The 23,556-nt window shown below is 42.5% G+C and overlaps 2 protein-coding genes across 4 annotated transcripts in view; both read left to right on the top strand.

Moving 5' to 3' along the window:
* The first annotated feature begins 9,770 nt into the window (after positions 1-9,770).
* LOC140508288 (uncharacterized) lies at positions 9,771-22,831 on the top strand. 3 transcript variants are annotated; one of them, XM_072616092.1, is made up of 5 exons: positions 9,790-9,870; positions 12,733-12,782; positions 17,316-17,447; positions 18,023-18,149; positions 18,916-22,831. In XM_072616092.1, the coding sequence occupies exons 3-5, from the start codon at positions 17,346-17,348 to the stop codon at positions 21,720-21,722; spliced, it is 3,036 nt and encodes a 1,011-aa protein (XP_072472193.1). In that variant the 5' UTR covers positions 9,790-9,870; positions 12,733-12,782; positions 17,316-17,345; the 3' UTR covers positions 21,723-22,831. The 3 variants fall into 3 exon arrangements, with proteins under 3 accessions (XP_072472192.1, XP_072472193.1, XP_072472194.1); XM_072616091.1 differs by lacking the exon at positions 12,733-12,782 and having other exon boundaries at positions 9,771-9,870; XM_072616093.1 differs by lacking the exons at positions 9,790-9,870; positions 12,733-12,782 and adding an exon at positions 9,965-10,471.
* LOC140508290 (uncharacterized) overlaps positions 9,816-23,556 on the top strand; it is a 77,150-nt gene continuing 63,409 nt past the window's right edge. The window contains 1 exon segment of the mRNA XM_072616099.1: positions 9,816-9,870. The gene's annotated coding sequence lies outside the window, so the exon portion shown is untranslated.

Genomic DNA, 23,556 nt, shown 5'->3' with positions numbered 1-23,556 from the left:
CAGGGATCCAAGAGGCAAAAGGGACTTGGGATCCCAGATGGGATGAGACCAGTCAGAGCCTCAATGACTCCTGACTCAGAGCTCCATCTAATACTATGGATGAGATTTTTAGGTCAGCTCACTATAACCCAATGGAAAACTGGGGATGGTACCCTAGGACCTTTGGAATGTGGCAGAGAGCCTGAACAAGTAGTAGGAGCAGTCCCCCAGCCAGGACTTGGAGGGAGACCTGTTCTTGGCAAAGCTGGAAGACAGTCACCAAGAAATCAGAAGGGGAAGATGAGACCCAATGGAAAGGGCAGTAAGCAGAAGTGGGGTACAGGGAGGGGCCCTCATTCTCACCTGGCACCTGCATGTGCAGAACTGATTTCCAGGAAACAGAGAGATCTTAGATCCTAGTGCTTTTGTTTCCAGTCAACCTGCTCTAGTTGGGTCTTCCTAACCCCAAGAGTCTTGCCCAGCCCTGCTGTCCATCTTCTAAATTGACCTGGCCTCCTCCCAGGTTTCCAAACTTCACCCCAGGGAGAGAATTCCACCAGGGCCCCCATGCACCAAGCTGATGATCTCTGAGCTCCCCTCCCCCATTGCTCCACTTCCACTCCCTCTCTTCACTTTTCTTGGACTCCAGACCTCCTCAGCAGAATCTCCTGGTCTTCCAGATCTCCCCCCACTACATTCATCTTCTGCCCTACAAGAATATGCCCAGCTTACATCCCTCCTCATTCTCCCAACCATTCCCTTCCCCTGATTCCCTCCCCACTCAGTCCCCTCTTTCTTCTCTGCAACCTGGGCCCAAACCTGCCCATCTCCTCTGAACTCTCCTCCAGACTGAAGACAGTTTAACACCTTGGCCCATCTCCAGTCCTGACCTTCCTAACCTTCATAACATTGAGGGGGCATTTCCCTCTGTCTTGTTTTTATTTCCTAAGAGATGTTCTCTCACTAAAAGACAGCAGGATCCTAATGAGGAGCTAAGGCCAGAACATCAGGACACCTGGTCCCTGGGTATATGCTGCAGTACATGTTATAAACTTTCTTGATCCACTTATATATACCTTACATTTCCCTCTAAGTCTAGAGGTTTTTTATTTTCATTTTTCTTTGACGAGGTAAAGAGGCCATTCTCTGTCTTATTTCTTTTTAAGCCTTAATCAATGAATGGGTGTTGCCTCAGTCAAACTAAGACCTGTTAAAGACTTTAGCTTGAAAATGCCAAGGCCCTCCACTGCATCCTGGGCCATCCCTACTCCTCTTGATCTGTATCTGGGCACTGGGCCCAGATGGCACAGGAGGAAAACGTAAGCCTGGTGATTTTGCACTATCCTCCCTCATTTCAATTCAGTTCTCTTGTATGTCATGGCATCACCTCCCTGATGTCATGGTCCTCTTCTAGAATGAAGGACAAAGAACAACAAAAGAGATGTGGCTATTGCCTGATTAAGTAACTGAAACCCATCCCTTAGAAGGCCCCACTATTTCCCTCTTCACCCCTCAAAACCCAGATCCTAATGGGAAGGGGAGAGGTGCAGAAAGCAGCAAGTGTTCATCCCAGAGCACAAGAACCATTTAGGAAGGTGGCCAGGGAAAGACAGATGTGGGATTGTTATGGGAGTTGGGGCAACTCAATTCCCCATTACAGAATCCTTAAGGATCTTTTGAGTATTTTCTTTACAAAAGTAAAGACAGTTCCCCACCCTCCTGGACATTATCTTACAATTGGAAATAGTGGACAAAGAGGGATACTCAAGTAGAAAATCTTACTGGGCTGGGGAACGGAACCTTAGGGCACAGATTGACACTGGTATATCAACCAGGTATAGGAGCAGTGGGGGAAATCACCTTGGTTCTCATCTCCTCATTGAAAGCCAAAAGAATTAAGAGGGAAGCAGAAAACTGGGAAAGAATTTTTGCAACTAGTATCTGTGATAAAGGCCTCATTTCTAAAATATATAGAGAACTGTCAAATGTACAAAAATACAAGTCATTCTCCAATTGATAAATGGTCAAAGGATATGAACAGAGAGTTTTCAGAGGAAGAAATTAAAGTTATCTATAATCATATGAATAAATGCTCTAAATCACTATTGATAAGAGAGATGCAAATCAAAACAGCTCTGAGGTATCATATTACACCTATCAGATTGCCTAACATGACAAAACAGGAAGATGATAAACGTTGGAGAAGATGTGGGAGAGTTGGAACACTAATTCATTGTTGGTGGAGCTGTGAGCTGATCCAACCATTCTGGAGAACAATTTGGAACTATGCCCAAAGGGCTACAAAAATGGGCATACCCTTTGACACAGCAATACCACTTCTAAAACTGTATCCCCAAGAGATCATAAAAATGGGAAAGGGTCCCACATGTATGAAAATATTTATAGCAGCTCTCTTTGTGGTGGCCAAAAACTGGAAATCAAGGGGATGCCCATCCACTGGGGAATGGTTGAATAAATTGTGGTGCATGAATGTAATGGAATACTATTGTGCTATAAGAAATGATGAACAGGAAGACTTCAGAGAGGCCTGGAAAGACTTATATTAACTGATGCTGAGTGAAAGGAGCAGAACCAGGAGAACTTTGTACACAGCAACAACCAGAGTGTGCAAGGAATTTTTCTGGTAGACTTAGTACTTCATTGCAATGCAAGGACTTAAATAATTCCTAAGGGTTTCATGAGGCAAAATGCCTTCTACATCCAGAGAAAGAACTATGGAATTCTATGGTAGAATGAAGCAGACCATTTTCTTTTGTATTATGTTTTGTTTTGTTTTGTTTTATAGTTTCTCCCATTCATTTTAATTCTTCTATGCAACATGACTAAGGTGAAAATGTATTTAATAGGAATGTATGTGTAGAACCTATATAAAATTGTATGCTGTCTCAGGGAGGAAGTGGGGAGGTAGGGGGAAAAGAGAAGGAGGGAAGAGAAAAAATCTAAGACATATGGAAGTGATTGTAGAACACTGAAAACAAATAAAATAATTTTTTAGAAAAAGAAAGCCAAAAGAAGGAATATACACACATTCTCTCTCTCCTGTCTCTCTCACTTACACGCATACACATACACACACGCACACGCACAGGCACACACATAAGAACACAGACACACATCTGCTTGTCTTGGTGGCAAAGCTTACTGCTCAGTTGAGAATTAGGAACTTTTTTAGAATTTTTCAAGGGAACTCAGGGATTCAAAGAGTAGTATGGCATTCTAACCATGGGAACAGCCAGTGTAAAGACAAAGCCTGGGGAATGGAGCATCACAGATGAGGAGAAGCCAAAAGGCCAGTTTGGCTGCTCATTGCAGCCAAGAGGAACTGTGTGTAACCAACTTGGAGAGGTAGCTGGGGCCAGGTCCTGAAGAGCTTTTAAAAAGCAAACAGAGGCATCTGTAATTGCTCCGAGATATTACTGGAACCACTGGAATTACTGAGTGGAAGTCATATGGTGAGGACTGAACTTTAGGCTTGTAGACATCCATCACCTTCAGCTTATTTTTTTTTCAAATCCTAGTAAGTTAGTTAAGTTAATCCAGTTAATTTCCTGGATAGGTCCCATGAGTGGAGGTGGCTCATACTGGTAATTTTGTTTACTTGGCCTCATAAAAGGGAATTCTTTTGGCAGCCAGTATTCTAATGTGATAAATCAATTCATACCTATTGTAGCACAGCTTCAGAGACTCCATTGAGTGTACAATCATCTGCACAAAAAAAAAAAAAATCATGAACAAACACTCCTTCCACTTTACTCTTGACTTGTAGCCTTTTCAAGTCGAATAATTTTCCATCAGTTTGGTGGCTGACCTTGATTCAGTGTTCTTCCTCATTAAAAGCATTTGACAGCATGGCTGAAAACATCATGATAAAAAGCATGTGAGCAAGCACACAGTCTTGTTTCTTTGCATTGGTGACTGAAAAAGACCAAGACCATTGTCTATCATCCAGAACCCAGGTAAACAAGCCATCAGGAAAGTTGACCTAACTATTAGCTACAAGAAAACGTGTTCTACCAGTCAGCACCACATCATCCATATGTGAAACAATCGTTACTGCAAATGGAGAAGTTTTGAATACTGTGGATAAGTTCACTTATCTTGGCAGGGATAACGAGGTTGACTCACTCATTGTCAGTTAGCTCAGTATTTTGGAGTCTTTAAAGGAAAGGAGAGAAGAGTTATTAGACTGCCCAGCAAACTGGAAGTCTACAAAGCTGTTGTGCTGACCTCATTGTTGTATGCCTGTGAAAACTGGGCAGTCTGCCAACACCATGCCCGGAAACTGAATTGCTTCTATCTGAATTATCTTAGGAAGTTCTGAAGATCACCTGGTAAGATAAGGTACCAGATACTGAGGCCCTTTCTCAAATTAAACTGCCAAGCATTCAAACTGTACTGCAGATTGTGCATCTCTAATGAGCTGGTTACATTGTTTGAATGCAAAATACATGCTTACTTGAAAGACTATTTTATGGAGAACTCATTCAAGGCAGATGTGTACATGGTGGTTGGAAAAAATGACAGGACACTCCCAAGGTCTCTCTGAAGAACTGTGGAACTGACTGTGTTTCCTGGGAGACAATGGTACAGGCTGGTCCAACATGGCATGCCCTCATCGGAGAAGGTGCTTTGCTCCATGAGCAAAGCAGAATTAAGGAATCCACCCCAAATGCTCACATTGACTATTTGTGCCTGACCTGTAGTAGAACATAATCAGACTCACATTAGTCTGATCAGCCAGTCAGACATGCTGTAACTTAACTCTAGTACGGTGATGCTATTTTGGTCCTCTTTGAGAATGGAGGACAACAACCATTCTGACAAAGTTCAGGAAAATAGTGGAGGGGAGGAGTACCCATAGTATTTGAAAAAAAAAAATGTTGTAGAGATTTGAATCTCCAGCCCCAGTGCTCCATGCACGGGTAGCTTACTGGTAGCCTCATTGTCCTAGTCACCCAAGTTGACACTATGGCATCATCCTTGAATTCTCCTCTATCTCCTCCACATCACATCAATCAAAAAATCCTATTCATTCCCATTTCATTGATGATTCTCTCATCCATCTTTTACTCTCCATTCCCACTATCATCACCCAAATTCAGGCTCCCCTCCCCTCAGACCTAGCTATTATGAAAGTTTCCTAACAGATCTCCTGATCTTCGTTCTCTTACTTTTCTATCTGTGCTATCTGTCACTTTATAAAGTGTTCTGAAAATCCTTGGCATATATTATTCTTAAAAAAATTCACTGGATACACAATGCATGCATGATGTCTTACTCAACATAGTATCTAAGACACTGAACACTAGCACCAACATCTCCAACAAAGGTATTTAATTCCTAATTCAAAGCCTTGGTTCCAGACAAATCATTCTCCTCACGTTGCTTTCAGCAGAGTTGGGGCAATTCTCCCAAAATGACACAAAACACTCTTTCTGAGCAAAAACTTCCCATAATTGAAATCATTGGAAAAGCAAAAGGCCGTAGAACATGCAGCACTGAGAAACTTGGTAAAAATAAATGACAATCAGGAATCAAGATCATTCAACAGCACCGAAATGGAAGATGCTATTCCACAAAGTGATTCAACTATAGATTGAGGAAGCAACACAGTTTCAATGTGGAGGATATTGTTGAATTTTTCATTCAGAGGGTATAATAATGCAGAGAGGAAAAAATAACTTCCTGTTGTATGAAGAATAGAGAGAACTTTTAATATACCAGCATCAGTGATTCCTGTGCCATATTTGGACCTTGGGAGGAAAAAGGGGGATGAATACTTATCCCCATCTTTATTTTTTATTACATTACATTACAAAGAGGAGAACTTTGAAAAGGAGACAGAGGACTTCTCCAAAGTCATCATGGAGAAACTAGAAGGAACTTCAAACTTTTTAGCTGTGTTTAGCAAGTTCCATCTGGGTTTACTTGCTGTCACCAAAAAAACCCCAAAACTCAAACACTAAAGGCCTTAAAGAAACTGGAAATAATTGTATAATGGTAGGCCCTAAAGAAACAACAAGAAAAGGGGTGGGGGACAATGTTTTAATAAATTGGTTTTGTAAAGCCCTGTGCTCAAGTGTAAAGTGCAATTCACTGGAGTGAAGATTAAGTAAAAAATTGGGAAGTAAAGGCAAGAGGAATTAAACAAGTAGCAGAAAGTAAGAGGAGTGTTGGAGAAGGAAACAAGAAAAGTGCATTGGGGAGGCCCTTAATCAAGGTCCACTAGAGGAATACAAAAAGAAAGGAATGGAGAGAGTATAAGCAAGGAGGGGTGAGTGAAGAATGGGGAAAGTGTTTAAGAAGAGTCAAAATCTTCATTGATACAGTGTGAAGGCAGAGCTTTAAAGAAAAGGGTTTGAATCTGGAGAAGGAAATTTGAAGACTAATTTTGATTCCATTTAAAAAATAAAGATTTGGAGAATTTTTTGAAAAATACCTAAAGATAGATGGCAAAGTTAAGGATGAAAAATAAAAGGATTCGATTTGGGTCTTTGAATGACTCAAAGAAATAAAGACATAGTTATAGATGTTGGGAGCATCACCAAGAAATTTTCTGAAAATGAGCCACCCATACATGGGACCCTCGTGTTTAAAAAGAAGTTTGGCTATTCCATTTGTGCTATAAAGTTAACGTTGGTTCTGAGGAAAATTATGTTTAGAAGCTACACTGTAATTCTAGAATATTAGGGAATCTGACTAATCTTGGAATGTACAGGCAGATAATAATAATGGTAGCACCTACATCCCAGGCTTGGTGGAGGAATTACATAATTCTTAAGTGCTTAACAGTGAGCACAGGACAAATGTTCATTTTGGAGGAAATAATATATCTAAGATAATAATATAAATGATTTTCTAAGAAGGATAATATTTTATGTAATTGATTAGATGAAATTTGACTTGAGAAAAACTTAAGAACTTTGGCATTATGTTTAAAAGCAAACATGATATTCTTTAGACTAATAGTTTTCTTGAACTGTGGAATTTGGGAAGAATATTAGACATATGCTAGAAAATGTGAATTCTCTTTTAATTGGAAGGAGATACTTAAAAAATGTTCTAAGACATTGCAAAATGTTGTTAGGAAAGTCAATTTCCTGTTGAATTATTTAAATGAATGTAATAAAAATCTTTAAAAATAATAATAAAGTGTCTTTTGCCTTAAATTCTTATGATTTAATAAAAGATTTAAGGACCCCTCCAATCACAATTGTGATCTAAATTGTGTAAGCGTGCTTGGAAAAAGTTACTTTGAAATGAAACAAATTGATGTCATTTGGCTAAAAGAAGGTTAGTATCTTATCAAATGCATTGCAAAAGATAGCAAGATTGTTTTAAAACCTCTATTAAATACTCAGTGGATTAAATCTTCCTCTAAACTAGCCTCCTGAAGGGAAAGACTTCAAGCTTACTTTTCATAACTACTTAAACATTCTAAAGTATAGAGAAAGCAGGTCTGTGAAAATTTTTTTCTCTAAGTTTCTTGAAAGTGCCTGCTTTTATTTGAACTGGTCTTAGATCAGTGAACAAATAAATCTCCTCCCCTCCAAAGTACTATCACCAACTTTATAATATTCTTGGGGAAACTAAAGTCTTCCTTTCCATCTGTGTTGGGGTCAGGGAGGGAATTTAGGAGACCATTCACTTAGGTTCTGACAATTTTTTAAAAAGTGTTATGGAAGAAGATACTTGATATGTATTTTTAAAGATTACCCCATTTACATGTTAAGGAATACTAGTAGCTCCACAGCCCCATCCTCCTTTCCCTGCTCTAGATTTATCTTGCATAGCTACTTCTTTGTACAGCAAGACAGCCTCCTAAAGGTAAGTAACTCCCTGCTATAATGCATTATATAATATTTGAAATGATTATTTCAAAAATGTCAAATCAGAGTCCTTAAGACTCACTGTAGAACTTTCAGAATGTTTCCCTCTAACACACTTAGAGTACACATTGCCTTTACTTTTCCATTTTTTAAATCCTGACTCAAGTGATAAAAAGGGGGGGGGGGGGTGCAATACCAATCTCATTTTTTTTATTTGGGGCTCATTTATCAAATCACACTATTTGACAAAAAAATAAACAAACGAACCCAAAACAACAACCAAAAAACCCACAGTCCATTTAGAAGGATTGGTAGTGCAGGGCCCAGATTCATCAAAGCCCTGTTTCCTGATCCACGTGTTGAAAGACACAGAGAGGCCAGGATGGAGACTCCAAAGCAGACAGGGTATTTGTGCTCAGGGGAGCAATGGTGTTGATTTTCATTGTTCTGGGGCTAGGGCTGTAATCTCTGTTTTATAAGGTAGTAATTATCAAAACATTCTGAAACTGTTGTGATGGCAGGCAAAATAGGATCGTTTGTGTTTTTGTTTTAGTATAATCAAGTGCTTTGATTGAATTTTGTCTTAGTCAATCAAGAGTCTTTACTAGGAGTAAAGAACAGAAACAAGAGTTTCTTTAACTAGAAACTATATGTATTGTTAATTATTTTAATGTGATTAAAGAGCTTCCCCAACATAGATGGGCCTACCCATTGAGAGGAGTTTGATAAGGGAAGATCTGTGGGAAGGCCTAGGCCTATTGTCAATGAGGCACTGCCCTCCGGCTCTAAAAAAAAGTATAAGTAATCTGAGTTGAGGTTTTATTTTGGGGCTTACTGACTGGGAGTGTTTGTTTGGCCAGAGGAGGACTCTGGGAAGCTGCTAAGGAGCGCCAGATTGGAAAACCCTCCTGTTGGTGCTTGTCTCTCTAGTAAGTATGGTCAGACAGTGGGACCTCCCTGTTGATCTTTGATTTCTCCATGTTTCTTTGAAGTTAGAAGGCTTGAGTTGAATTCCTTCAGCGGGACCTGGCTATTGCTATTTTTGGGTCCCAAACACCCCAAACCTCAACATTTCGTTCCCTGACCTGATCATATATATTGTTGAGAAATATGTCTATTGATCGGCTCCCATTCAGCAGACACCTTAAGTCTCTTTGCTTTAGTCTCTCAGGCCTCCTGTTCAGGTCTGCTTTGCTTTTCTCATCATTATGAGAGACTGAATCCAGAGGTGACAGGACTGGTAAAGTGTTGTCCTTCTATGGTTCAGGGTCCAAGGGAAAGGCCAAGGCTTGGGCATCCTGGCATGTCCATGTGGCTCTTGCTTGGCTCTCTGTGGATGCTGCAGAATCTTCTTTTCCTAGCTTATCCCTTCCCGTGTTTGTCAGGATGGTTTTTGCTGAGTCTGACAGCAAGAGTGGGATCCTGCTGGTCTGGTTTCCCCCAAGAAGTGGAACACGTTTTATCAGATGTTTATTTTTATTCGTTGCCTTTTTAAAATCCTTAAACGTCTCTCCTGTAAACAAGAGACTCAGGGTTTTGTTTTCTGACCCCTCCCCCACGGGCTGTTGGGTTATTTTTAACTTTCCCTCAAAGTCCTGAGTCCAGTTTCTCTTTCTCGCCTCCTCTCACGTTAAAGTGAGTCCGAGACTCAGATTTTGGCTCCTTCATCCCTTTTTAGTTTTCACTCCAACTATTTAAACTTCCTCTTCCTCTTCCCCTCAGTTCCCTGTCACGGGCAATCCCTGTTTTAAATTCTCATTTCCTGGGCCTTTCCCTCCAAGTCTTTTCCCGACTTCTCTTCTTAGGTCTTTCTGACCACCCCGCCTCTGCCTCTCGCATTCCTGACACTTGCCCCCAGTTAATCATTGTGGATTCTAGGGCTTCCGGCTCGTAAAGAGCGTCTACCGTTGCCTAGGAGACCACGTCCCGCTGAGGATTCTGGGAAGATGGCGGCGTAAGGCGGCTCGCTGCAATCCCTCCAGATGTTCCTCCGCCCCAGCGATCAAAGGGCAGGTTCGGGCGGACCCGGAGCCGGGACCAGGTCAGAGTCGGGGCCCAGCGGGGGGAGCCCCGAAGGGAAATCCCGCGAGATTTCCTCCTCTAGGCCGGGGCCCCTTTAAAAGCAGCGGCGAGGCCTGGGGTCGAGAGGTGGCCTCGGCCCCGCCACGGGCACTTGTACCGGGAGAGCGAGGGGAGCGCGGGGTGTGAGCCCGGGAAGGCCCCGGGGACCAGGAACGGGAGACCTGGATGTGGGGGGTCGGGGGGCCTCGTTTTGGGGGGCAGGCTGTCCGGGGCCCCTTAGTCCCCAAAGGCAGGGTCCGAGGTCGCGGGGCATCATGGGAAGGCGTGAGAGGCAGGAAGGGCCCGCGCAGGGATCGGGGGCTGCTCGGTGCCCGGAGCCCGGGCCGGGATTCCGCGAGGACGGGCCGGAGTCTGCCCGCGGCCTCGGACGTGCCCGCCTCCTTCACGGCCCGAGGAAGCCTCGAGGACGTCGGATCCCGACCTGGATCCGCGGCCGAAGCCCCCGCGCGTGGGCATCTCTCGGTCCCGGGGGGTCACTAGGGGAGTCCACGGTCCGTGCGTGGGACGGGAGTCCGGTCCTGTGGGGTCCGTGGGATCCCGCTTTGTGGAAGGAGAATTCGGTGAGAAATGGCCGGAGCCGCCGGGTCAGGGTCGGTCCGAGCGCACGGACCGGACCGGGCTTGGGTGATTCAGAGAAATAAAGCAGAGTTGTTGCTGCTGGGAGCATCTGGAAGAAGTTCTCTGAAAATGAGCCTCCTTAGAAGCGTGAGACCCTTGGGGGGAAAGCTGGTTGTTGCCGCTCGTTACCGACCATCGGTGATTTCAGGGGAGATCGTGTTTAGGAGCTGTGTTCTAATTCTAGAGCACTGGTCATTTCAGAGGTTTGCAGGGCTGTCTGACTCGTGGCGCTCGTTTTGGGTTTTCTTAGGAAAAATAATAGTGATTTGACATCTCCACCAACTCACTTTACAAACCAGAAAGACTGAGGCAAATAGGGTTAAGTGACGTACCTAGGGTCACTGCTAATGTCTGAGGTGGAATTTGAACTTAGGTCTTCCTGACTCCAGACCAGGCGCTCTGTTCATGGCTTAGTTGATGTTGATTGATTGATTGGGCTCTTCAGCCTTATTGACTGAAAGCTGCATGGAGGTTGGTGAAATTTCTGAGCTTCCTTCTTAATCTCAGAGCCTAGGAACCTTGATGCTGTGACCCTTTTCTGCCCCATCTCAGCTTTACTTCTAAGTACGCAGTGGGCAGGGACTGGGGTCCCCAGAGCCAGGGAGTTGGTGCCTACCTCTTAAAAGACTGGAGACCTGGAATTCAGTTCTCAATTCCTCTTACCTCTCCCAGTGAATGAATGAATGAATGAATGAATGAAGTGGAAAAGTCAGTTATCCAGCTCTTCATTAATATATGCCAAGATGTTACAGTAAGTGCAATAGACTCTAGGACCAGAGGGCAGATCTGTCCCCATTAATCCACCTACTTACAGGTGTTGCCCTTTGGAAAAACCTTTCCTGAAAGCCAAGTCCTTTTGATTACTGAGTCAGAGACTACAGATGGAATGAGAGTCTGGGGGTTGGGTTATCACCCCTCCTCCCACCTCTGACCTTCCTCTATTCTCTTTATTAGCATTTGTTACTCCCTCACCCCTACCCACCAACTCATGGATTCTGAAATTCCATGTTCTCCTTTTTTCTGGGCCTTCCTTCTTCCACCCTCTCACCAATTCCTTTCCTCTCAGACCCCATCCTTCTCTTCTGGGTAGACAGACCGGTATAGGGATGTCATCTTGGTCCTCTTGGAGAAGGAAGTACCAACCAGCCGGGCTGGACAAGAAGGGGTTGGGGCTACTCCTGACCACTGAGATTGCCCCAGGTCCTTGGGCTACCCCCAGCGTTCACCCAAGTGCTTTTCTAGTCCTGAAAGCCCAGATTCCCTCTGTTTTTGTTTTCTTCTGTGAGATACAAAGGAATCTTTCCCTTTTGCCTTGTAATTTTCTTGGAGCATATGATGGGATAATGAATTTCAAAAACTTTTAGAAATGCTAATGTTTCTTCAAAAAATTTAACCAGATGCACTCCATTTATTCCTACCACCACCCCCAGCTGTGAGTTGTTTCTTTCCTGTGGGGTTAATAGCGCAGTCAGTCTGTTTCTCCATCAATAATCCCCCTCTCAGACAATTCCTGGACACATGAAAACAAAAGCACTCATTGCCCTTGGGGAGTTTACACTCTAATGGATTGATATGGAGGTTGCCACATAATTATGAATGTTGAGGTGATCTCTGGGGGACCAATGTTTTGTCTCTTGGGACATGATTCAAGATCTCTGAACATTAGAGCTAGCCTGGATCTTGGAAATATTCTGGGCCATTAATCTCTCCTCCATGACTTGCTGAAGGTATCCCTTCCAGCCTGGGTCCAACGCCAGGCTTGGACCCAGGTCTTCCTGATTTTGAGTCCGCCTTTCTATTCATAACCTGTAAATGATTCCTTAGATCAAGCTTCTCCAAGAGAGGAGACAGATGGAAGGTCATCAATGAGAGGAGGGCACTAGCAGCTGGGGAGGGAGGAAGAAAATCAGGGCAGGCCTGCAGAAGGGCAAATTTGAGCATCATCTGTAAAGATACTAAGGTCCATAGGAGAAGGGAAGAGCCTTCCAGGCTGGAGGGAGCAGAGCTTGGGGTCAGTGAGTGGATCCTGTGCCTGGAAGGGGTATAATCTAAGAAGGATACAGAGGTCTGCAGCTTACTTGGATTCTATCTTATGGCCTCATTATTTCATGAGTGGAATTATGGGGTTGGATTACATGACATAACATGCCATTTATACAGGCCATAGTGTAAGAAGGAATATTGTGGTATGTCTTCTTCTTAGAAACATTCTTGAAAAGTAAAACTCCTGGGCTGCTGAGAGCTTGTGATAAGGTAAGCTTGGGTAACCTGCTTTGCAAGTATGATGGTCAAGTACATCCTGGCTTGGGGCGGGCCACACCTACCGCCTCCTGAGAAGATTAAAAAAAAAACAAGGCTTCCTCTGCCTACTGTCTCTGACTTCTTCCAGTGAAAATGGGTTTCTCCTATGGATCTTCCAGAGGGCACTCTGGGAAGGGAAGCAGTGGGCAGCACCAGCTCCTCCTGGGCTAAGTCCCTGACTTTGCCTGGGAGATCCTGTGATCCCCAAATCGTGTTTCTCACTATTGGGTTTTTAAAAACATTTTTTCTGGGACAGAGAAGTTGTTATTACAGAGGAATGTCTAACTTCTCCAGTACCTTTGCCCAAGAAAACCCCAAATGGGTCAGGAAAAGTGGGACCTGACTGAAAATAACTGAACCCCAACTTCCTAACTGCTCACTCCAAACATGAAATGCCCAGGTCTGCCCCACTTTGAAAAGACCTTCCCTTAAATTTCTCATCCTTCAGTTTTCCTCCATTTCATAGGTAACTTCTTAAAAAAAGCTCCCTTCACTAGATGGTCTCTCCTTTTACCACCCTCTCCTCCCTTCTCCAACTCCCACAAATCATTCAGGCTGCTAAAAGCAATGGTGTCCTTATTTGTAAGGTCTCTAGCCCAGGGGTAGGGAACTTGTGGCCTTTGTTACTTTGTTAATTTTAAATAGTTTTCATTTTTTGAAATTATTCATAGTAGTTAGATTAGTAATAGAGTGTACATTTTTAAATACATCTGATTGAAGTTTCTTAAATGCAGCCTGATTTGATTAGACCTAAATTAATAACACGAAAAGGTTCCCCACCCCAGGTTTAGCCCCTTTATTGACTTTATCCTGACATCTCTCTCATTATTGTCACCCACCTCACCTATTGGATAAACATGTCCTTGGAGAGTCTCTCCTGTCCTGATTCTCCTGGTGCCTGTGGGACTGATACCCAAGGGATCCATAAGTCCTCAGTAAATCCTTCCTCTGATCTGACCTGGTCTCCTTTACTCTCTGCCCACCTTCTTCCCTTCCCATGTGGGTAACTTTCCCTCAATCCTGGGCCTACTTTTTTGTAGCTGTCAGTCTTCTGCATGATGGGAACGGACTTCGTGGAACAGTGGGTTGTGCTAGACCTCAGATAGATCTGCATTCAAACCCTGCCTTAGATACTTACCAGCTGTGTCAGGTCACTCAGTCTCTTAGTCTTACTTTCCTCATCTGTATGTTTGAGACACTGCGCTGGAGAGCAGAGCACAAAGAGTGTCTTGTCTTAAGCAAATTGCAGGTAGTATTGGGTTATTCCTCAGCCTAGAGGTTCCCAACAGCAATCAATCAGCCCTTCTCTGGTCTCCTTCCTAATTTCTTGCCATCCTTGTGCCCCAGGGCCAACATGTGCTGCTTCCTGCACCTGTCCCTTTACTATGAGAATTCTGATTTTGAGGGGGGAAAGAGAAAGAGATGGGCCTCCCAGGGCATGGAATCAAATTACTAAATCAGTTAACAGCCAAACCTGTAGACTCAGAGGAAGATGGGAAGGTTTATATTATTAGGTAGTTTATAAAGTGAGCTGTAACATGACTCGGGACCCAGGTATCCGGATGTCCTGGCCTCAGCTCCTCATCGGGATCTACCTATATTCCCATGAGAGAAGATTTCTTGACAAATAAAAAGAAGCCCGAGGGAAAGGGCCCCTCATTGTTAGGATTGGGGTATGGAAGGTCTGGAGTGGAGATGGGCCAAGGTGGCAAATGTCTCCAGTTTGGAGAAGAGTTCAGTGGGGGTGGGCAGGTCTGGGCCCAGGCTGTAGAGAAGAAAAGAGGTTGTGACAAGGGAGGGAATCAGGGGAGAGGAATGTCTGGGACAACCAGGAGGGATTTAGGCTGGGGGGAGAACTAGAGACCAGGAGATTCTTCTGAGGAGGTCTGGAGTCCCAGAGAAGGGGGAGGGAGAGAGGTAGTAGAGAAATGGGAAAGGGGAACTAAGATATAGCCAACCAGGTGGGTTGAGGCCCTGGTAGAATTCTCTCCCTGTGGTGACATTTGGAAGCAGGGAGGAGGGCAGGGGAGAAGAAGAGTCAGTTTAGAAGATGGACAGCAAGGCAAGACAGGACTCTTGGGATTAGGAAGACCCATCTGGAACAGGTTGACTGGGAACAGAAGCACTAGGAACTGAGATCTCTGCCTTCCTTTGGAGCTAAAGTCAGTGCATTCTTCATTCAGAGCAGAGAACCCTGCATGGTCCCTGGCACTGAAGTCTCTCTGACTTCTTCCCTTGGAATGGAGATTTTTCCACCCTCTTCCCTTGGTGGTGAAATCTCTGGCTTTTACTTTATTTTTTTCTTCTTTAAAATTAATTTATTTTTAGTTTTCAGGATTCATTTCCACGAGATTTTGAATTCCAAATTTTCTCCCCATCTCTCCCCTCCCTCATGCCAAAATACCATGCATTCTGATTGTCTCTTCCCCAGTCTGCCCTCCTTTCTATCACACCCTTCCCTTCCCTTATCCCATTCTTCTCTCTTTTCTTATAGGGCAAGATAGATTTCTTTACCCCATTACCTGTGTTACTTATTTCCCAGTTGCATGCAAAAACAATTCTCAACATTTGTTCCTAAAACTTTGAGCTCCAACTTCTCTCCCTTCCTCCTTCCCCACTCATCCCCACTGAGAAGGCAAGCAATTCAATATGGGCTATATATGTGGAGTTTTGCAAAAGACTTCCATAATAGTCATGTTGTGAAAGACTAACTATATTTCCCTCCATCCTGTCCTGCCCCCCATTTATTCAATTCTCTTTTGACCTTTTCCCTCTCCAAAATGTTTACTTCTAATTACTCCCTCCTGCCATTTGCCCTCCCTTCTATCATCCCCCTTACACTCCACTTATCCCCTACTTTCTCGCCCCTACTTTCCTGTAGTGTAAGATTTTCATACCCATTTGAGTGTGCATAAGATTTGCTTTTTCCCTCTCACCTCCACCCTTTTCCCCTTCATTGGAAAGCTTTTCCTTTACTCTTTTATGAGAGAATTTGCCCCATTCCATTTCTCCCTTTCTCCTCTCAATATATTCCTTTCTCACCCCTTAATTTTATTTCTTTTAGGTATCATCCCTTCCTATTCAACTCACCCTTTGCCCTCTATCTATATATGTATATAATCCATCCCTCCAACTACCCAAATACTGAGAAAAGTCTCAAGAGTTACAAATATTATCTTTCCATGTAGGAATGTAAATACTTCAACTTTAGTAAGTCCCTTATGATTTCTCTTTCCTGTTTACCTTTTCATTCTTCTCTTGATTCTTGTGTTTAAAAGTCAGATTTTCTCTTCAGTTCTGGTCTTTTCATCAAGAATGCTTGAAAGTCCTCGATATCATTGAATGACCATTTTTTCCCTTGAAGTATTATACTCAGTTTTGCTGGGTAGGCAATTTCTGGTTTTAATCCCAGTTCCTTTGACTTCTGGAATATCCTTTTCCAGGCCCTTTTGATCCCTTACTGTAGAAGCTGCCAGATCCTGTGTTATCCTGTTTGTATTTGCACAATTCTCAAATTGTTTCTTTCTAGCTGCTTGCAATATTTTCTCCTTGACCTGGGAACTCTGAAATTTGGCCATAATATTCCTAGGAGTTTCTCTATTCATATCTCTTTCAGGAGGTGATTGGTAGAATCTTTCAATATTTATTTTGCCCTCTGGTTCTGCAATATCAGGGCAGTTTTCCATGATAATTTCATGAAAGGTGATGTCTAGGCCCTTTTTTTTTGATCATGACTTTCAGGTAGTCCCAGAATTTTAAAATTGTTTCTCCTGCATCTCTTTTCCAGGTCATTTGCTTTTCCAATGAGATATTTCACATTATCTTCCATTTTTTTCATTCCTTTGGTTTTGTTTTGTAATTTCTTGGTTTCTCATAAAGTCTCAAAGCTTCCTTCTGCACCATTCTAAATTTTAAGGTACAATTTGGGACTGAGTCCCTTCTGCTTCTGAGTAAAAAGACTGCCACATTAAAACTCTGGCAGTAGACTAATCCAAAGGAGTGAACCCTATACTGTGAGGTCCTGGCTGCAAATGCAACTGTGAGTGTCACTGAATGAAGAACATGTTTTGCATGTACCAGATTCGAACAATAGATGAGTCCTCTCAAGCATTAAAGGATTTGAAGAAGTGGTCACTTTCTTGTACAGTCTCCATCTGTCTGCTTCTTGATTCATTCTTTTGACTCGCTAAACCTAAACCCAGTGGTCTAGAGTTGTAGCAGCATGATGAAATAATTTGTTTTTCATAAATCGGTGATGTTGTTGTTATACATCAGCTTAATCTCTAACCCCACTTGATTTTTACCTTTATATATAATATATGTTATATGTATGAATATGTATGTTATATACATATCATATATAATTTTACATTTTTTAATGAAGGAAAGCACCTTCCTTTCCCCATGTAATTACTCTTATTTCTCTATAAATATTGTATGTATTTATTCCATGTATTAAAATATATGTGTTTATTCCATGAACAGTTCAAAGCAATCATAAAACAAAGAGAGAAGATGTTTAAGGGCAACTCATCACACCCAGGGCCATATGAAGCCTTCAGTATAAGAACAGAGAAGTCTTCTTCATTTGGCAGGAAAGAGTCTCATACCACTCAGGTGAGGTCATATTGTGAGTAATCTCCCTTTAGAATTCTTTTCATACTTTTCTCTACTTGATATTTTATTACAGAATTTTACCAAATTGACTTGAGAGTTTCTTTGTTCACTCCTGAGAGATCACTGTACCTTTGTTGTTTCTTTTCTCCCAGAATCCACAGTTCTCACCAACTTCTCCCAAACTCTTCATAAGAATATTCTTAATATGTCACTTAGGACAGAGGTGGAGTTACACATGATCCCACTATCTCCTATACAGATTCTTGTGCATCGCTAGTAGAGCACATATCTTGTTCCTAATTCCATCAGGGGAAGCCTTGTCTTGTAAAACATTTTTCCAGTTTTGATTATTCCATCATGATTCTCACTTCCAACGTAAAATGCTTTTCTCCTTATTCCATTGTGCTCTTAGTAACTGATTTCAAGTGCTGACTCTGACATTCATAAAGGTTTTATGAGTATTAGGTAAATCCCTTCTCTGGGCTTCAGTTGCCTCTTCTATGTGGATGAGAGTTGGACTACATTAATTCTAGATTCTCCTTCAGGTCTAAATCATGTGACTTTTGATCGTTTAGGAGTTGGTGACATTCAAGGATGTGATTGTGGACTTCACTAAGGAGGAGTGGGGCCTCTTGGACCATTCTCAGAAAGAACTGTACAAGGAAGTCATGATGGAGAATGTCCAGAACCTGCTGTCTCTGGGTAAGGACCATTTCCTTTCTTTTCTTGATGTTAATTGTCAGACCAAAATTTTGATAAATGGCAGAAAATGATCCCTCTCAGCCTCAGAAGTTTCATAGAGTGCACACTGTTTTGTGTGTACCTACTCTCCATTGGTCTTGGCTTGTCACATTTTCAATTTAAATAATTTACCCCCTGTCAGGTGTCTGACCTAAATGCCATATTCCTCCAAAAAGATTTCTGACAACTCCAGTGAAAATGTCACACTATCAGGAGTGGGAGGGGATCTGGCAAGGTGGCAGAATAGGACAGAAAATCCTTGGCTCTCCAAGAATCTCCTTAAAGGAAGAAAACAAATTGCCCCAAACTCTAGACAGTGTAAAATATCTGGGAGTCCATCTGCCAGAAGAAAAACAGAAACTAAACTGTTCTCCCATGGAGAATCACTCTAATCTGTTGATATTAAGTCTGGTCACCAACTTGAGTTGTGGCTGTTGCTTTTGTTGAATGTGAGTGGTTAGCTTGGAGTAAATGAGTCTCTGGTGTGTCCAGCACCCTGTGGTGTACACCTGCTTTGTCACTCTCACAGTCTGTCTGTTTCTCTTCCTGACACTGATAGTCTATTGAATGCCAGTGTTTGGTCTCAGAGTAAACAAAATTTTGTTGCATTTCACCTGGTACTGACAAGGTCATGAGCCAGATAAACCTCCAGTAACCATTACCATTAGATATACTTACATGTGTATATCTTTTGCTTTGTATATGTTTGATTGTTTCTTTTCTTCAGATTTAGAGAGCAGATTCAAAGACAATGAGGTGACTAGAAATCTTAGAATTCTTCTGGAAAAACATATCCTGCACAGATTCATGAGTGATGGTCCCTGGGACTTCAAGTTGAGAGAAATCCATGACTCTAATATGAAGTTAGATAAAAGTCTCAAGAGTGACTGTGAATTTCATGAAAGTGTAAAGAGATTTAGACAATCTTGTATCCTGAATCACTGTAAGAACATGACCTCAGGGAATGACTGTGTTTGGGATAGTGAATGCAACAAATGCTTTACTGAAGAGGTAGAGCTTTTTCAGTCCCATGAGAAGACTCCTGAAATTCCAGTATATCTAGGTAATCGATGGGCAATGGCCTGGAACTGGACTTCAGACCTTATGAGACATCAGAAAAGTGATACAGAAGAAATGCTTTGTATAAGTAATGAAAGTGTTAAGACCTTGAGTCAGAACTCTGCGCTCATTACTTATCAGAAAATTCCCATTGGAGAAGAGCCTGATGAATATAATGAATGGGAAGGGAGCTCATCCTATCACTCCTCTTTTTCTTGTTATACTACATTTCATTCTGGAATGAAAAGTTATACATGTCCTCAGTGTGGGAAGGCCTTTTGTTGCAACTCAGATGTTAATAGATCTCATAAGATTCATACTGAGGAGAAGTTTTATAATTGTCATGAATGTGGGGAGGCTATCTGCTACAGATCTCTCCTTACTGGCCAACAGAGTATCCACAGGGGAGAGAAGCCTTTTGAATGTAATCAATGTGGAAAGACTTTCAGAACAAGATCCCAGCTTGCTAGACATAACAGAATTCACACTGGAGAGAAACCTTTTGAATGTAATCACTGTGGAAAGGCTTTCACACAGAGCTCCAGTCTTGCTGTCCATCAGAGAATCCATACTGGAGAGAAGCCTTATGAGTGTAAACAATGTGGAAAGGCTTTCACAGACAGGGGTAGTCTTGCTGTCCATCAGAGAATCCATACTGGAGAGAAGCCTTATGAATGTAATCAATGTGGAAAGGCTTTCTCAAGGAGGGAGAGTCTTTTTGTCCATCACAGAATCCACAGTGGAGAGAAACCTTTTGAATGTAATCAATGTGGAAAGACTTTCAGAACAAGCTCCCAGCTTGCTGGACATAAGAGACTTCACACTGGAGAGAAACCTTATGAATGTAATCAATGTGGAAAGGCTTTCACTACCAGGAATAAACTCGGGACCCATCAGAGAATCCACACTGGAGAGAAACCTTTTGAATGTAATTACTGTGGAAAGGCTTTCAGAGACAGGGGCAGTCTTGCTGTCCATCAGAGAATCCACACTGGAGAGAAACCTTTTGAATGTAGTCAGTGTGGAAAGGCTTTCAGAGACAGGGGCAGTCTTGCTGTCCATCAGAGAATCCACACTGGAGAGAAGCCTTTTGAATGTAGTCAGTGTGGGAAGGCTTTCAGAGACAGGTACAGTCTTGCTAAACATCAGAGAATCCACAGTGAACAGAAACCTTTTGAATGTAATCAATGTGGAAAGACTTTCAGAACGAGCTCCCAGCTTGCTGGACACCAGAGAATTCACACTGGAGAGAAACCTTATAAATGTAATCACTGTGGAAAGGCTTTCACAGACAGGGGCAACCTTGCTGTACATCAGAGAATCCACACTGGAGAGAAACCTTATCAATGTAGTCTGTGTGGAAAGGCTTTCAGAGAGAGGAGCATTCTTGCTGCTCATCAGCAAATCCACACTGGAGAGAAGCCCTATGAATGTAATCACTGTGGAAAGGCTTTCACAGACAGGGGCAACCTTGCTGTACATCAGAGAATGCACACTGGAGAGAAGCCTTATGAATGTAACCTATGTGGAAAGACTTTCACAAGAAGGGAGAGTCTTTGTATCCATCATAGAATCCACAGTGGAGAGAAACCGTTTGAATGTAATCAGTGTGGAAAGGCTTTCAGAGATAGGAACAGTCTTGCTAAACATCAGAGAATCCACACTGGAGAGAAACCTTATGAATGTAATCACTGTGGAAAGGCTTTCAGAGACAGGGGTAGTGTTGCTGTCCATCAGAGAATCCACACTGGAGAGAAACCTTTTGAATGTAATCACTGTGGAAAGGCTTTCAGAGACAGGGGTAGTCTTGCTAAACATCAGAGAATCCACACTGGAGAGAAACCTTATGAATGTAATCACTGTGGGAAGGCTTTCAGAACGAGCTCTCGTCTTGTTGCTCATCAGAGAATCCACAGTGGAGAGAAACCTTTTCAATGTAATCAATGTGGAAAGCCTTTCAGAACGAGCTCTCAGCTTGGTGGACATCAGAGAATTCACACTGGAGAGAAACCTTATGAATGTAGTCAGTGTGGAAAGGCTTTCACTACCAGGAATAAACTTGGTGCTCATCAGAGAATCCACACTGGAGAGAAACCTTATGAATGTAATCACTGTGGAAAGGCTTTCACAGATAGGGGCAATCTTTCTGTACATCAGAGAATCCACACTGGAGAGAAACCTTATGAATGTAATCTATGTGGAAAGGCTTTCAGAGAAAGGAGCATTCTTGCTCGACATCAGAGAATCCACACTGGAGAGAAACCTTTTGAATGTAATCAGTGTGGAAAGACTTTCAGAACACGATCCAGTCTTACAGCACATCAGAAAATCCACAGTGGAGAGAAACCTTATGAATGCAATCACGTTGGAAAGGATTTCAGAAACAGGGACAATCTTCCTTTCCATCAAGGAATCCACACCAAGGAGAAGTCTTATGAATATAATAAATGGAGAAAGACTTTTCCAGTGAGGTAGAGTCTTGCTACCTAGCCATCAGAGGATCTACAGTGGATAGAATGACTTTCAGAAAGAGCTCCCATCTTGCTGCACATCAGATAATCCACACTGCTTTTGAATGTCATTAGCCTGGAAATGATTTTGCAAAGTGATGCATTCTTGCTACGCAGTCAAGAAGCCTTATGGATGTAATCAGTGTGGAAAGCCTTTTAGATCTTTGTACTCTTCAGAAAATGTGTACTGGAAAGGGATCTTTTGAATATGATCAATGTACAAAAACTTTCACACAGAGCTACCACTTTTCTTTACACCAGAGAATTCATCCTGGGGAGAAACCCCAAAATGAAATGATTCTGAAAAGTGTTTCATACAGTGATCCACTATACATCAAAAAATTTATACTGAAGAGAAGTCTTATGAATGTAATAAATGTGGAATGATTTCCCATTGATCTCAGATTTACCTAAACATGGAATCCCCACCAGACATGAACCTTATGACTGTCATGAATGTGTCAGAGCTTTTAGGTATCACTCTTAGCATATGTAAGAAGAGGTACTCTTGGGAAAAACCTTATGCTTATAATCAAGGTGGTGATGCCTGTAGGCAACAATCATGTCCTATTTCCTTTCTCAGAATTCTTATGAGATAGAAATCTGATCATTGTCATGAAGAAGGAAAGGCATTCAAATGGAGTTCAGAGGTTCTTGAAGATTAGAGAAAACATTCTGAGGAGCAATACCCTGTTTTCTATCAGAGAACTCATTGTGGATAGAAGCCTCGTCAATGTGCCCAGCGAATCATGGTTTTCTCTGGAGGATAGTGATCAGTAGACAACCTTGTTCCTACTGGAATGAAGGTGGGAAGGACTTCCCCTACAGGTTCTATTTGAGTGTACTTTGGAGAAATCATGCTGGAGAAAAAGTTTTAGATCTAATAAACAAGTGAAGGCCTCCTGCTGCAGCACAGACTGCATTCCCACCAAGAGACCTCATTTAACATCCACAAATTCCCTAGAGTAAAACCCTATACATGCAATGGTTTTTCTCAGAAATCCTACTATTTGCCATCCCTCCCCAATATTTCCACGTTAATAAACTGCATTTATTCAGCCATTCCTCCATTAATTGGTACTCTGTGTTATCTGTTCTTTGCTGGCAGAAAAATTATTTAATTTATCGTGGTACCTGTTGGACATCAATTTCTATAATGCCTTCTTTAAGGGGCTAGGTGAATTCCAGTTCAGTCTGTGGTACTTCCTAGTTGTATTTCACTGTGCAAGTCATGTCACCTAATTATGCCTGAGTTTCCCTATCTGTAGAATGGGAATAATAAGGGCATCTACCTCCCAGACTTGAGGTGTGAGGATTTGGCTTGAGTTTTAACCAATCAGTTACGTGCATGTATGCTGTAGCCAATCAGAAATGGACATGTGGGTTTTTGCCACTCAGATACTGAGCAGAAGTGTATATAGAGAGCTGATGTTGAGAAAGCAAACCTGAGGAGAGCCAGCACTGAAGGAATGACCCAGAGTAGAGAAGAAGGGAGTGGAGAGGAGACCTCTGAACGGGGTTTACTGGGGGCCATTCACCCCGGGACGACAGGCCTTATCTGACCAGCAGGGCCTGTGGACCCTGAAGGAGCACACTGTGAGTAACAGATGAGGTGGGAGGCAAAGAGGTAAGGCAACTCTGTTTATTCAAACTAGCTCAGGCACTTATGTAGTATCATGTATGCCTTAGTTACGTAAGCAGCACAAGGAAGATTAAACTAGTTCAAGCAAGTTTTGCTACTGTTTTCCAGCCACATTTCAGGAAATATCTGGTGGTAAACAGGGGCAGAACCCTTCCTC

The sequence above is a fragment of the Notamacropus eugenii genome, chromosome 5 (genome assembly GCF_028372415.1).
Source record: "Notamacropus eugenii isolate mMacEug1 chromosome 5, mMacEug1.pri_v2, whole genome shotgun sequence".
Lineage (NCBI taxonomy): Eukaryota > Metazoa > Chordata > Mammalia > Diprotodontia > Macropodidae > Notamacropus > Notamacropus eugenii.
Note: the sequence above shows the minus strand (reverse complement) of the source record. Positions and strands in the feature narration are given on the sequence as shown.